The sequence below is a fragment of the Perissodus microlepis genome, chromosome 7 (assembly GCF_051167445.1).
Source record: "Perissodus microlepis isolate ML-2025 ecotype Zambia chromosome 7, ASM5116744v1, whole genome shotgun sequence".
In the NCBI taxonomy this organism is placed as follows: domain Eukaryota; kingdom Metazoa; phylum Chordata; class Actinopteri; order Cichliformes; family Cichlidae; genus Perissodus; species Perissodus microlepis.
Window position 1 is genome coordinate 45,065,945 of NC_140467.1, and position 12,792 is coordinate 45,078,736.

The following is a 12,792-nucleotide window of genomic DNA, read 5'->3' on the forward strand; positions in this document are numbered from 1 at the left end:
GAAGGAACAGCAGAACAATGAAAGCAATTATCCCACTGAACCCATGGGGCTCCTGGATTTTATATGCATTGTCGTTTTTTTTCTGCTGAATATGTTGTTTGCTTGATGTGGGTGGTGGGATTAGGAGAATCCGGGATCATTTACACATTCATTACCCCTTCATTTATTAAGAGTTGGTCCGAGACAGGCCAAATCACGGCTTCTCACTCAGCTCATCTCTTGAAAACCAGTGTTCTCCGCACCGTGTGGTACTTGAAACTAGATATAATTCATCACTTCCCACCAGCAGTTGAGACCAAAGCCAGTTCTAAGTGCCTACTCTCCTTCACAAATACTCTTTTGGTCATGATAATGATTTTGGTAATTTACACCAAGACCTTTCTTCTTTTTTTTGATGAACCCTCCACCAAAGAGAGATGTCCATAAAGACTTCCCTTTATATTAATATAACCTAAACTGTTTGAGTTTTAAAGCAACACACTGGCGTGATTTTTGTTTTGTTTTTAATCTGACCATCACGTGACAAACATTTAAATGACATAATACAATCCTCGTAGTAGCAGCAATGTGAAATAACCTAACTAGCCGAACAATAAGTAGTATACCCTAGCAGCCATATATTAGTCACAAAAATATGTTCAGCCATTTATTTGCTCAACTATTAATCAGCTACAGAGCAACACTCCTGGTATTGTCTATTTCTAGCTATACATTTTTTGCTTATTGACTTATTTTACAATTGAAAAAATAATATTATTTTTATTTAGAATCATACATGAATTGTATTACAATTATGGATTGATTGTTTTAATTCCTACACTTTATTTCCACTCTAAAATTACTTTATAAATCCATAATTTTCCCCACATTAACTGTGCTATCCCTGCGTGTACAACAAGTTAAACATACAGTCACTGTGCATACATCAAGCAAAGGCCACTGTGCAATGACATCAGAAGACCAGTTGCTGGACTTTTTAAAGAGGAATGCCGTCCCATTTATGTTTGATAATTCTAGAGGCGCTATAGTCCCGAGTCTTCTTTGTCATATTTTTTTATTTATTTTATGATGTATCGAATGTTTTGAGTCGATAAAAGTTCTGGACTGCGGGCAGATCAGTTCAGTACCTGGACAAAGCCACAGTGGTGTAACAGCTGCACCATGCATTTAGCATTGTCTTGCTGAACTATGCAAGACCTTCCCTATATAAGACATTGTCTGGACGGAAGGAAGTGCTACTTCAAAACCTGCATACGCCTTTCAGCACCCTTTCAGGGTGGGCCATTTATATGGATACACCATAATAAAATGGGAATGGTTGGTGATATTAAAATCCTGTTTGTGGCACATTAGTATATGTGAGGGGGCAAACTCCTCAAGATGGGTGGTGACCATGGTGGCCATTTAGAAGTCAGCCATCTTGGATACAACTTTTGTTTTTTTAATAGGAAGAGGGCCATGTGACACATCAAACTTATTGGTAATGTCACAAGAAAAACAATGGTGTGTTTGGTTACAACGTAACTTTATTCTTTCATGAGTTATTTACAAGTTTCTCTTTGTTCACAGCCATTGACATGTCGAAGAGGTTAACACGTGAGGAGCGGATCGAAATTGTGTTGATATCTGGTGAACGCAGTAACCCGGTCATTGCAGCAAATTTCAATGCAAGACACCCTACGAGACCACCCATCTCCCATGCTACAGTTAGCAAACTGCTTGATAAGTTTCGTGAAACTGGTTCAGTGTTGGATTTGCCAAAATGTGGACGCAAGAAAACTGTCACTAATGAAGAAACATCAGTGGCTGTCCTAGCTTCATTCAGCAAGAGCCCACAGCGTAGCACTCGCCGCATGTCACTGGAGAGTGGCATTAGTCGAACATCGCTTCGGTGGATATTAGCTACTCACAAATGGCACCCTTACAAACTCCAGCTACTGCAGCATCTCAACGAGGATGACCCAGATCGGCGCACAGAATTTGCAGAATGGGCAAAACAAAAATTGGAACAGGACCCTCAGTTCACGCAGAAGATTTTGTTCAGTGATGAGGCAAACTTTTATGTGTATGGTGAAGTTAACAAACAAAACCACCGCTATTGGTCTGACACTAACCCACATTGGATGGATCCCTCCAAGACTGTTGGAACAACAAAAGTGATGGTCTGGTGTGGTATATGGGGTACAACGATAGTGGGTCCATTCTTCATCAATGGAAACCTCAAGGCCACTGGATATTTGAAATTGCTAAATGATGATGTGTTTCCCTCTTTATGCACTGAAGCTGGCACGTTCCCTGAGTTTTTCCAGCAAGATGATGCACCACCACATTATGGGTGCCAGGTCCGAGCATTCCTAGATGAACAGTTTCCTGGAAAGTGGATTGGTCGTCATGGGCCAGTTGAATGGCCCCCAAAGTCTCCCGATCTGACCCCCTTAGACTTTTATCTTTGGGGTCATCTGAAGGCAATTGTCTATGGTGTGAAGATACGAGATGTGCAGCACCTGAAACTACGGATACTGGATGCCTGTGCTGGCATTTCTCCTGCGGTGTTGATATCAGTGTGTGAAGAGTGGGAGAAGAGGGTTGCATTGACAATCCAACCCAATGGGCAGCACATTGAACACATTTTATTTTTATTTATGGTCAGAAACTTGTAAATAACTCATGAAAGAATAAAGTTACGTTGAAACCAAGCACACCATTGTTTTTCTTGTGACATTACCAATAAGTTTGATGTGTCACATGGCCCTTTTCCAATTGAAAAAACTAAAGTTGTATCCAAGATGGCCACCATGGTCACCATGGTCACCACCCATCTTGAGGAGTTTGCCCCCTCACATATACTAATGTGCCACAAACAGGACTTTAATATCACCAACCATTCCCATTTTATTACGGTGTATCCATATAAATGGCCCACCCTGTGTTGTAGAAGACAATGGTGTTACTGGACATACGGCATCTTCTTTGCATGAGAGAGCTTTAACCTGCATTTATGGATGGCACAGCAAACTCTGCTCACAGAGAGTGATTCCTGATAGTGTTTTCTGAGCCCATGCAGTGATTTCCATGACAGAATCATACATGTTTTAAATGCCATGCTGCTTGAGAGCCTGCAGACCACAGACACCCAACACTAATTTTCCACTTCATCTCTCAGAAAGGCAAAACTCTCTTGCTGAATTTCTACATATTCTCAGTATCTTTTTATATTATGGACTATAGATGATGAAAGTCTTTGCAATTTTACACCGGGGAACATTATTCTGAAATTGTTCCACAATCTTTAAATGCAAATCATTGCATTTTGCATTTATTTGTATTTTCCTCCGAGTCCAAACTTTTTCTGAATTAGGATGGCAAAGAGTCCAACTTTTTTGCAGCAGTGCCTCACAGATCAAGATAAAGACTACCTCGATGTTTGTGTTTATGTTGTTAATGACGGAAAATGGCATGTAGGCATGTAAAGTGAAGCCATACCGACTCTTAGATTGCAAACAAATGTTCTTTACAAAAATAGATGGCTACTCTAATCTGAGAAAAATATATTGTTTAATAAGAGACAAAAAAAATAAAATAAACTACAACTAAACTAAAAAAATAAAGTCATCTAAACTGAACCATTTTCTTGACAACTATAAGTTGTATTAAATGGTTGGGTCTCATTATTAACATATTTGATCAGCATAGACCTTAAAAGCTCTCTACTGACTACATCCCTCTTCATGGGCTGAGTGAAGTGCCATCACTTTGAAGAGCACCACAGTTATTGAAGAAGTTACACCATCAGCTGTCCTCTAATTAAAAGCAGAAACAATGATTGCTCTCCAAAGAACACATTTTCAGACAAACTCTTAACACCCCCGCCTCCACCACCGCTCTCTGGTACACATAAGCATACACACTACACACACACACACACACACACACACCAATATAATTTAGTTTAATAAAAATTGCTAAGCCTGTAACCAATCATAAAAGCATTCACTTTCTAGAGGAGTTATTATCAAACCAAAAGAAAGAATCTTTTCCGGGCCTGTCATCTATCAATTCCGTGACAAAGCACTCTTCAAAGCACAAGGCTAATACATTTGGTGCATGACAATAAAGCTTTTCCCAAAACCTATAGAGTGCTTTGAGTAAGTGGCAGCCAAGGACTTAAAAGTGTTTCTTTGACAAACCACTTAGTTTTCTGACTTTGGAGAAGGAATAATGATCCCTTCTGAGAGGGAGATGGAGATGTGTGGATTAAAAATAGGCCTATGTGATTTTCAAACTAGTTCTAATAACCTGCATAAACTGAAATAAATCAAAGAAGCAATCACACTTCTCAAACACTTGACCACAGTTACAGAGTCTTTCATCATTTGTTTTCCCCTGGGTGACTGACACTGCATGTAATTCCTCTCTTAAGCTAATTGTTACTTCTGTTAGAAAGACAGACCTATTTTAATTTAAAAGAACATTCACCATTCATAGGTAAATTTGCTGTGTGCACTGACCAACATATGATCCATGAGCAAAGTAGATTCATTTTCGAATACTGACAAATCCTAAAGAAAGAAACTCCTGTATAAATAGCGAGTTTGTTCCTATAAACCATAATATGGCTCTAGCACTGTCAAACATAAAAAAACACTGTCTAAACACCTTGTTTCATTTGTCCTTTTACACATTGCAGCTACACAGAAAGTGCTACTTTGTACTCTCATGACTGATTAGTTTGCACTGTTCAAACAACTGTTTTGGAGACCTGTCTTTGATCAAAGCTTAGAAAGACTTAAGACACAATCACATTAGAACACAAGCGCACGTCTATAACCAGAACATTGTGCTGAAATCCCCAGATGGGAATGGGGAGCAATTCTATCCCCATCCCAGTGCCAATTAAAAAATGCATTGACTTTCAATTCTTCAAAAACCACAAGCCATTTCTTTAGTCCACCTCAGACTATTTCATCTAAGTGTATAGATGTCATTTCATTTTAGAGGTCAAGCGAGAGTTTGACCCTCCTTCTTTGTGACAGCCAGCATTCTGGGGATGAATGTGGGCAGTGTTTACCTTGTAGATGAAGCTTGCTCTCAGGGCTCTGCAGAAGGATTGAGCTAACTGAGTCCAGATTGTCATAGCTACTGCATCCCAGCGGGCCCGTCCGTGTCTCTGTCACCTGCAAGAGAATTAGGACTCAAATGAAAAACACATATCAGATTCACTTTCTGTACTTGTGTGCGTGCGGGCATGCAAACGTCTGCGTGCCCGTTGTGTTCAAGTATTACTACACTATTACACGACTACATATCTTTGTTTCATCTATTGTGCTTTCACTGTACTCTGCTCGATGTAGTATTCCTCATTTAAAAGCAGCCATCACACAACAAACCACCCTTTAACAATGTTTAGGTGTACTATTATGTTTGAGCTACTTAGACTCTCATATATACAGACTGTACAGCATTCACACTATTGTTATTACACCAACAGGCAAATAATGTATTGATAACTAACTGACTCAGTTATTTTTCCACAAGGCTGATGTTCATCTTGCCACAAGGATGTGATTTTTTTTTTTTTTTTTGGGGGGGGGGGGCGTAATTAAGCTGTTTTGCAGGAGGAACATTTTTGAACTATGGGATTGTTCTGTTCCAAACAACAAAACAATAAAAATCTTTATCTATGACAAAAAAAAGAGAACGCAACAAAAATAAAACAATGTAAGCATAACAGAAAGTATTGAAATCAGAAATCTGTCCAGGCTTAGTCAAACCTGTGTCAAGGATTTTGAAAGAATCTTTTTATCTCAGAGGCATAACAAATGAATCAATAAATATAAAGAAATTTAAACAAAGCAACAAAATTTGCAAACAATGATCCACATGTTGCAAGTCCTCAAATTAGTCATTTTTACACATTCCAACATCTGAAATGATTGAAGGGCTTCTGAAACTACCCATTTAAGCAAAAAGATCCCTGAAATTCCTGACATAAAAGACTGTTTCCAGTTTTAAATAGTGCAATAATATTTGTTAGGAGCTATGTGGGGTAGAGGAGGCGCAGACAAACCTGCCTTTGAACAGTGAAAAATATTTGGATTGAGAATATATCACGGTTTGGATTGAAATGCAACTTTTTAGAATATTTTACATATTGTATCAATGCTTCATTTTTAGATTTGGTTTGAGATTATGCCAATTTAAAAAGTTTTGTGCCCTTACAAGATTATATATTGGAAACAAAAATGATTTAAAATTGAACTCATTAAAATGTGTGAAAAACAAGGTGAGCTTTTGTATCCACAGAGGGCTTTAGACAGGCTGGGGAGGCTGAGGGAACGTTGAAGACAGAACACAGAGACAAAGGCTACGAGATGACATGACAACAAGACTGACATCTACAGGACGCACTGAGGACAAAACACAGGGAAAGGGAAACACTAAAGGGAACTAAACCAAAACCACAGAGATAAACGCAATAATCAGAAAACTCATAAGTGCAAGAAAACTAAACAAGGAAACATAAGACACTCACACAACAATGATTAAACAAGATTCAAAACACTGGGTCAAGACGCAGAACCATGACATTCATATCTGTTGTGAGATGAATTTTCACCACAGACAGCTTCAGTAACTTATATTGCACATTTGTGTGTGTGTGTGTGTGTGTGTGTGTGTGTGTGTGATTGACAGTGTGATATCATTTTTTCCTGTCTTTAATTTTGATACCATACCAGATGGTGGGCTGACAAGCACGAAATTAGACAGATGTAAATCTACCCCTGGCATCAGGCGGCAAAATCAGAAGACAGACAGGGACAGACTGGAGGAGAACTATATAATCTTCATATTCAATCAATATGCTCTTGAATAAATCTTGCTATATTAGGGCACATGCTAGAGATGCAATAGCTTTTTGTTTTTGCTTTGTTTGTTCTTCATATTTGACGATAACACTGACATTCTTTATCTGTAGATTACGGTATGCCACTGTTGCATATTATTTGTTAAAAATATACAACATTTTAATGACTGAAATTAAATGAATGGAGTGTGAAAGAAACATACAGAGATTGGAAATACTATTTAAAAATGTCGCGCTAGCATTCTGGTATTGCTACCACCAAATGTTTTACTGGTCTTTTCCTTTAAGATACAAATGGGAAAAAGTGGTTGATCCACTTAAGCTTTACTATTTTAAATTAAAACGCATACAGTACCTGCTGTTTACAGCACTGTAAGTAACTGAACTCCTGCTTTCCAGATTAGAAATTCACATTTTACTGTCTTCATAATATAAGGGCTTATTCCAGTTTAATTTTAATCACATTCAAAGAAATTTCCTTTCAACAAAGGTTAGCATGTATGACTTTTAAAAACTATTAATGAGGTAATAATGATCACTTCCTTGCAGTTTTTAGCCACAATTCATTAGTTTGGTTAAAAGAAATAAAGAATTGAATGGTAAAGGTTTTGAAGTTTTGAGGTGCTGAGGTGCACTTGACTAATGTGTGCATCTGAACTGATAACAGAACGACGCAGTCACACTGTTCCATTCACATTTTTGCTGACCCAGCTCTTTTCCTCCCTTTTTGTTGTTCTTATTGTGAAATGAATGACCTCCTTCAAAAGGTTGTATTGCACGACCCAGGGTGACTGAACAAAGGTGGATATCTGTCCCCTGTCACTTCTGGACATCTCCCATGTGACAAAATAGGTGATTTCATGGGCAAGCTAAGGCATATTTAGATCTTTACTTTCACACACATTGTGTGCATATATATGAACACTTGCTTCTTGCCATTTTTCTTCACAGCCAGTTTTCTATGGAGTTATTTGCTCCAAGAATTATGGTTCCAAATTAAGAGCACACCCGGCTTTAAGGATTAGAGGCTGACCCTTGTAATCTGGATGACCTTAGGAGAGCGTAGTGCATTACTTGTTAGGCTCTGTCTTTTCATTTTCTCCACCACACACCATAAGAATGCTATGCACCAGATTATGAAAATGGAGTGTAACGTAATAAAAATACAAGGAGCAATCAAAGGACTGAAGTGGGCCAAGGGGGACTTAGAGGATTTGGATTATTAAGCAGAACACAACAGTGGAATCCCACTGGGCCCGGACTGTATAACAGTCCACAGACAGAAACCATAGTTCTGGAACAACCATCTAATTGTCATCTGTCACCAAGAAAATCATCTAACCAAGTAAATAAGAGATGATGCACAGGAGATCTAAAGTTGCAGGTTCTGTTGGTGACTTAATGCACATATATTATTCCCCGAGCCCCATATATTTAAAAAAAACAAAAAAACTACGTTTTTCCTGTGCAAAGTTCTCTGTATTTCAAAATGCAAAATATAGCTTCATGATATACATACCAGGCAGCTGCAGTACATCAGGTGCATGTAGGAGTATGTGTGGGTACTTGTGGGTAACGTGTGTGTTTGCATACAGTGTGTCTGTGCATTCAGATTCAATCATGTTGCTTGTTTCTTGGGAACCAGTTGCATATGTAATGATCAGTGGCTAAGTAGCTACCCCATGAAACATTTTGACCTCAAGCACATCTGAAAATTTTGATTTACATGTTTACATCTCAAGCTATGTATTTATAGTCCGTCATCTTTCTCACTTTATTTGATTTGAATTGGCCTAGTTAACTTGCTTTAATTGGGTATCTGCCTTTCCAGCACAAAGGCCCATTCACTTCACATCTATAGCTGACCTTTCTAATGCACCTGCCTTTCATTAAGCGCCAATTGGAATTTCTTTAATACAAAGAGGAACATTTGGCAGTTAATATCATAGGTAAAGGTCATTTCGTGAAAACTGTGCAATAGAAAAAAAAATCTCATAAAATTATTATACAAAATAGACTCTAAAGCACTGTGAATTATTAGGGATAAAACACGGAAAAGGTAGCTGTAAAACTGCTATTATGTGAGCTTTGCTCATAGTTTGTGCACACATGTATCAAAAGGTAAATGCATCCATGAGTTTAGGCCAGTGTATACCTCTCTTTTTATTAATACATCTCTCCAGATGTATCATAATACAGTCCCCTTATGCCTTGTATTAGATAACTTTGTCATTTGTCACCTAGAACATCTCCCTATCTCTACATATGATTCAGTGTGTATCAACTGCTTCAGCGTGCAATAAAACCACTTTTTGTCAGGTTCATTAAAATTACACAGCATAGGAAGCTGTCATTATTTCTACAATTCCTTGAAGTTGTCATGGGAGTAGTATGATCTTACTTCTATACTGCTATACTGAAAAGGATGTTTCTCTGAAACCAAACCACACATTATTCTAGTCTTCGTTGCAAGAAAGAACAAGGAGAAATAAAAGGTGGTTTGAAGCTATGTGAGATAAGGAAAACAATGTATGAGGCAATAAGATGGGTGAGTGGGACAGGGAAGATTACTGTAAGGTTCAACTGTCTTCATTACACGTCTCTTCTGCTGCACCATCCTAATCTGCCCATCACATGCCATTTTCTTAATGACTTGCTATTTATGGCTACATAGAAAAGAAGAGACGTGCTCCTCTGTAATTCTTCACCCTGGTAGTGAAAACTCTCTCAGGACACTTTTCTGCCTTCTTCATATCATTTTTCGTGTGGCTAGAGTGTTCCTCTAAGTCACACAGGAGGCACGGAGCAACCACATTTTTTTTTCTGTAGTAGCACATTTCCCTTGAACATTTATAAAATTCTCTGTATGAATATTTAAATATCTAAATGTGTCAAGTGTAAAAGACATTGTTAATGTAACTCTTTAGTTTTAAGTGATACTGAAAAAAAAAGATCAACTTTAGGGCATTTCTAATTATAAACTTGGTACCCTCGAGTGTTGTAACTCAAGCAACACTGAATATAAAATCTGTCATGCTTGCTTGTGGCAAATGCAAATTAGATGTAAACTGCTCTGAACTTGGCTTCTGCAGACGACAGAAATCTGGGTCATATTGTATACATGTTAAATTTCTCTTGCCCTACACAAGGCTCACAAGACTAGACTGAGAGATGAGAAAAAGGATCATATGACTCTTGCTGGTACACTACCACCACCCACAGCACTGCAGCATCATCAGGAAATATGCATATTGATTGCTGGTGTAAATCTGCCCAGAGTAACTGTATGGATAGGTGACCTTGTGAGGGATGCAGTAAGCACACCCTGTAGGAATGCACACTTGCACACTTCATGCATGAATGACTATAGAGTACGCGACACAGTCAGCCGCTCAGTCACATGCAGACTCACATACAGTCAAGATAGCATGCAAGCACACATTCACATAGCCAGTTGCTCATCATACGTCTTGCTGCATAATCACACATTTCCACGGGAACACACTCATTCGTAAAATTGACATTTTCTTTCTATTAAAACACTCCATTGGGTATCTTATTTTCATTCCTAAATGACCCTCCCTCCCCACTGGAGTCCTAGCTTGCAGCAATGAAGTTCAGCCACACAAAGACAAACAACCATATGTCATCTTTTTTCTATCAGCAAGGTATGATTTTATGCACAGTGGGAAAAAACCTCACTAACGATTTGTATGAAGGTCATATAAATACATATAAGTACCTTAAAAATAATGATAGTAATGCATTGATATATGATTGAAAAAATGTTTATATCCATTAATGGCAGCTTTTAGCAAAGTTTTAATAGTGTAACTGGTTGAAATAACATATGTATAAGTTTAGCATTGCACTGCTTTTAGGTAGCATTATTCTACATATGCAGCAATTATATTTTTCATATAATTGCTAATAACCCTTACATAGTGCCTAGAAATGTTTATATAATAGCATTTTTAAAGTAATTCATTAGACTCGGACTTTACTTTCAAACTATATTGCTGACTTACACTCATCATAAAGTCTCATTAATGATCACAGGACATTACAATTACATTAACCAAAAGTATTTTAGATGCCATATAATATCTAAAGAATGAGCTTAAATCTTCAGTATAGCCATTACATTTTTTATGAAGACAACTCTTTGCACTGAAACATCCCAGTGGATCACAAACTAAACGATAAACCTAAATAGCCATACATGCTCAATGTATGATACAGTTAAACAGTTAACATTTGGATAGATGCTGTTTCATGGATGAAATGCTTAGCTGCCCAAAGGGATTCTGGTCTTGTTTCAAGATGCAAGAGCGAAAGACTTTGAAAGAGGGTTTATTGTTGGGGCACAGATGGCATGAGTTTCAATCACAAACACAGCTGGACTGGCTAGAGTTTCAACTTGAAAAGCGGCTAAATTAAATCTGCAAATAGATCTATGGGAATTGCTTCAAGGGTTGGCTGTTGGAGATGATGCTTGTGTGAAAAAGAACAACTGAATGAACTCTGTGCAGCGCATGATCAGATGACTGCCAGAAAGAACAGTGTCGACACTTACATAGAGGGAAATGGTTAGTAGTGAACAACTTATGCACTGGGGGTTTTGCTGGCATGAACTGGATTCGCTATCCCTTTAGAGGAAATGGTTATTACAAATTAATAGGATGTTTTTCTGAGTTATCACCTGTATCCTATTTCCTGTCTGTGTGCAGGTATCCCATGCAACCGCCTGTATGCCAGGGTATATTTCAGAAGATGTAAATCTCCCACTTACTGGCTGCACAGTCAAGAGCTGCACTCACATAGCAGCAAGACAGTCTTTTGTCATCCAAGTGTTGCAGGTCATGTTAGCAAGTTTCCATTGCTGTAAGCATGTCATTGTCTAACAGGTCATTCCACTACTGCTTTTTGTTCAAGATTTGGTGAAAAAGAACCTTGACCCTATTAGTAAATCCTGTGAGAAATGGGGGCAAAGGGAGGAAAGCAATTTAGTTTATAGCACAGCGTATCTGTGGGATGTGGGATGACCAGCACAGTCCCAGGGCAGGTGTATGGGGTACATGTCTGTATGTTTAGCTGATGATCTTCTTGGGTAAACGGCTAATGACATAGCTAACAGTTTGTCCACTGTCAAAGCTAACAAGTCATTAATAAGTTAATAAGCCCCTCTGTTTGTTTATGACATCTTTGGCCTTTCTGGCAAACAGAAGCTAGTTGTTTACTTTGAAGTGCTTGATAGAACAGTCATCATTTCCCTGATGGTTGTGATAATGCATAGCCATTAGCTATGGAGTATATATAGGGCACCACCTGGTGAACACATATTCCCAAACAGGAAGATCAACTCACACACTCTAGGTAGGAGAGTCTCTCACACCCAAGAAATCACTATATAGGCCGATCTTCAGGCAGCAATCTCACCTGATGAAATACTTCTTTGATACATCCCCAGGAGAGGGATGGGCCTGGCAATAGCCGCTCATTTGGGATTTGGTGGTTATAGGTGAAGGAACACTAAAACACAACTAAATTTTTGCATGTGCCTTGCAGTTCTTTCAGTGTCTTGGCAGTAAAGAGATTTACATTGTGGAGCACGTCAAAAGGGTTTCCCATGCATGTACTACAGTGAATACTCAACCAGTAATGTGTGGTGTGGTGGTGCTAACCACAGTGCCAGGAGCAGTTGTTCATCTTTACCTGTGTAGTCTTCTGCTGTCTTGCCAGGTGCCTTAAGTTCATGCAATGATCCAGAAAGTGCTGTGTATTGTAATGATAATTAGCTTTGAGCTTGTTGAGAATTTGGGGGGGATTTGAAGAATCATTAGAGTACACACTGAAGGAGTGAGCATTTCCCCACCCTCTTGATAACCATTTCATTCACAAGTTCCATTGCCACTTTGCTATCTATG

General features: G+C 38.5%; 1 protein-coding gene across 2 annotated transcripts in view; it reads right to left on the reverse strand.

The window, feature by feature from the left end:
* Positions 1-12,792, reverse strand: part of brinp1 (bone morphogenetic protein/retinoic acid inducible neural-specific 1) — a 105,629-nt gene that overhangs the window by 27,412 nt on the left and 65,425 nt on the right. For both annotated transcript variants that reach the window (XM_084935336.1, XM_084935337.1), the window contains exon 5: positions 5,069-5,174. In XM_084935336.1, the coding sequence (XP_084791462.1) occupies positions 5,069-5,174 (106 nt within the window). The remainder of the gene's footprint in view (positions 1-5,068; positions 5,175-12,792) is intronic.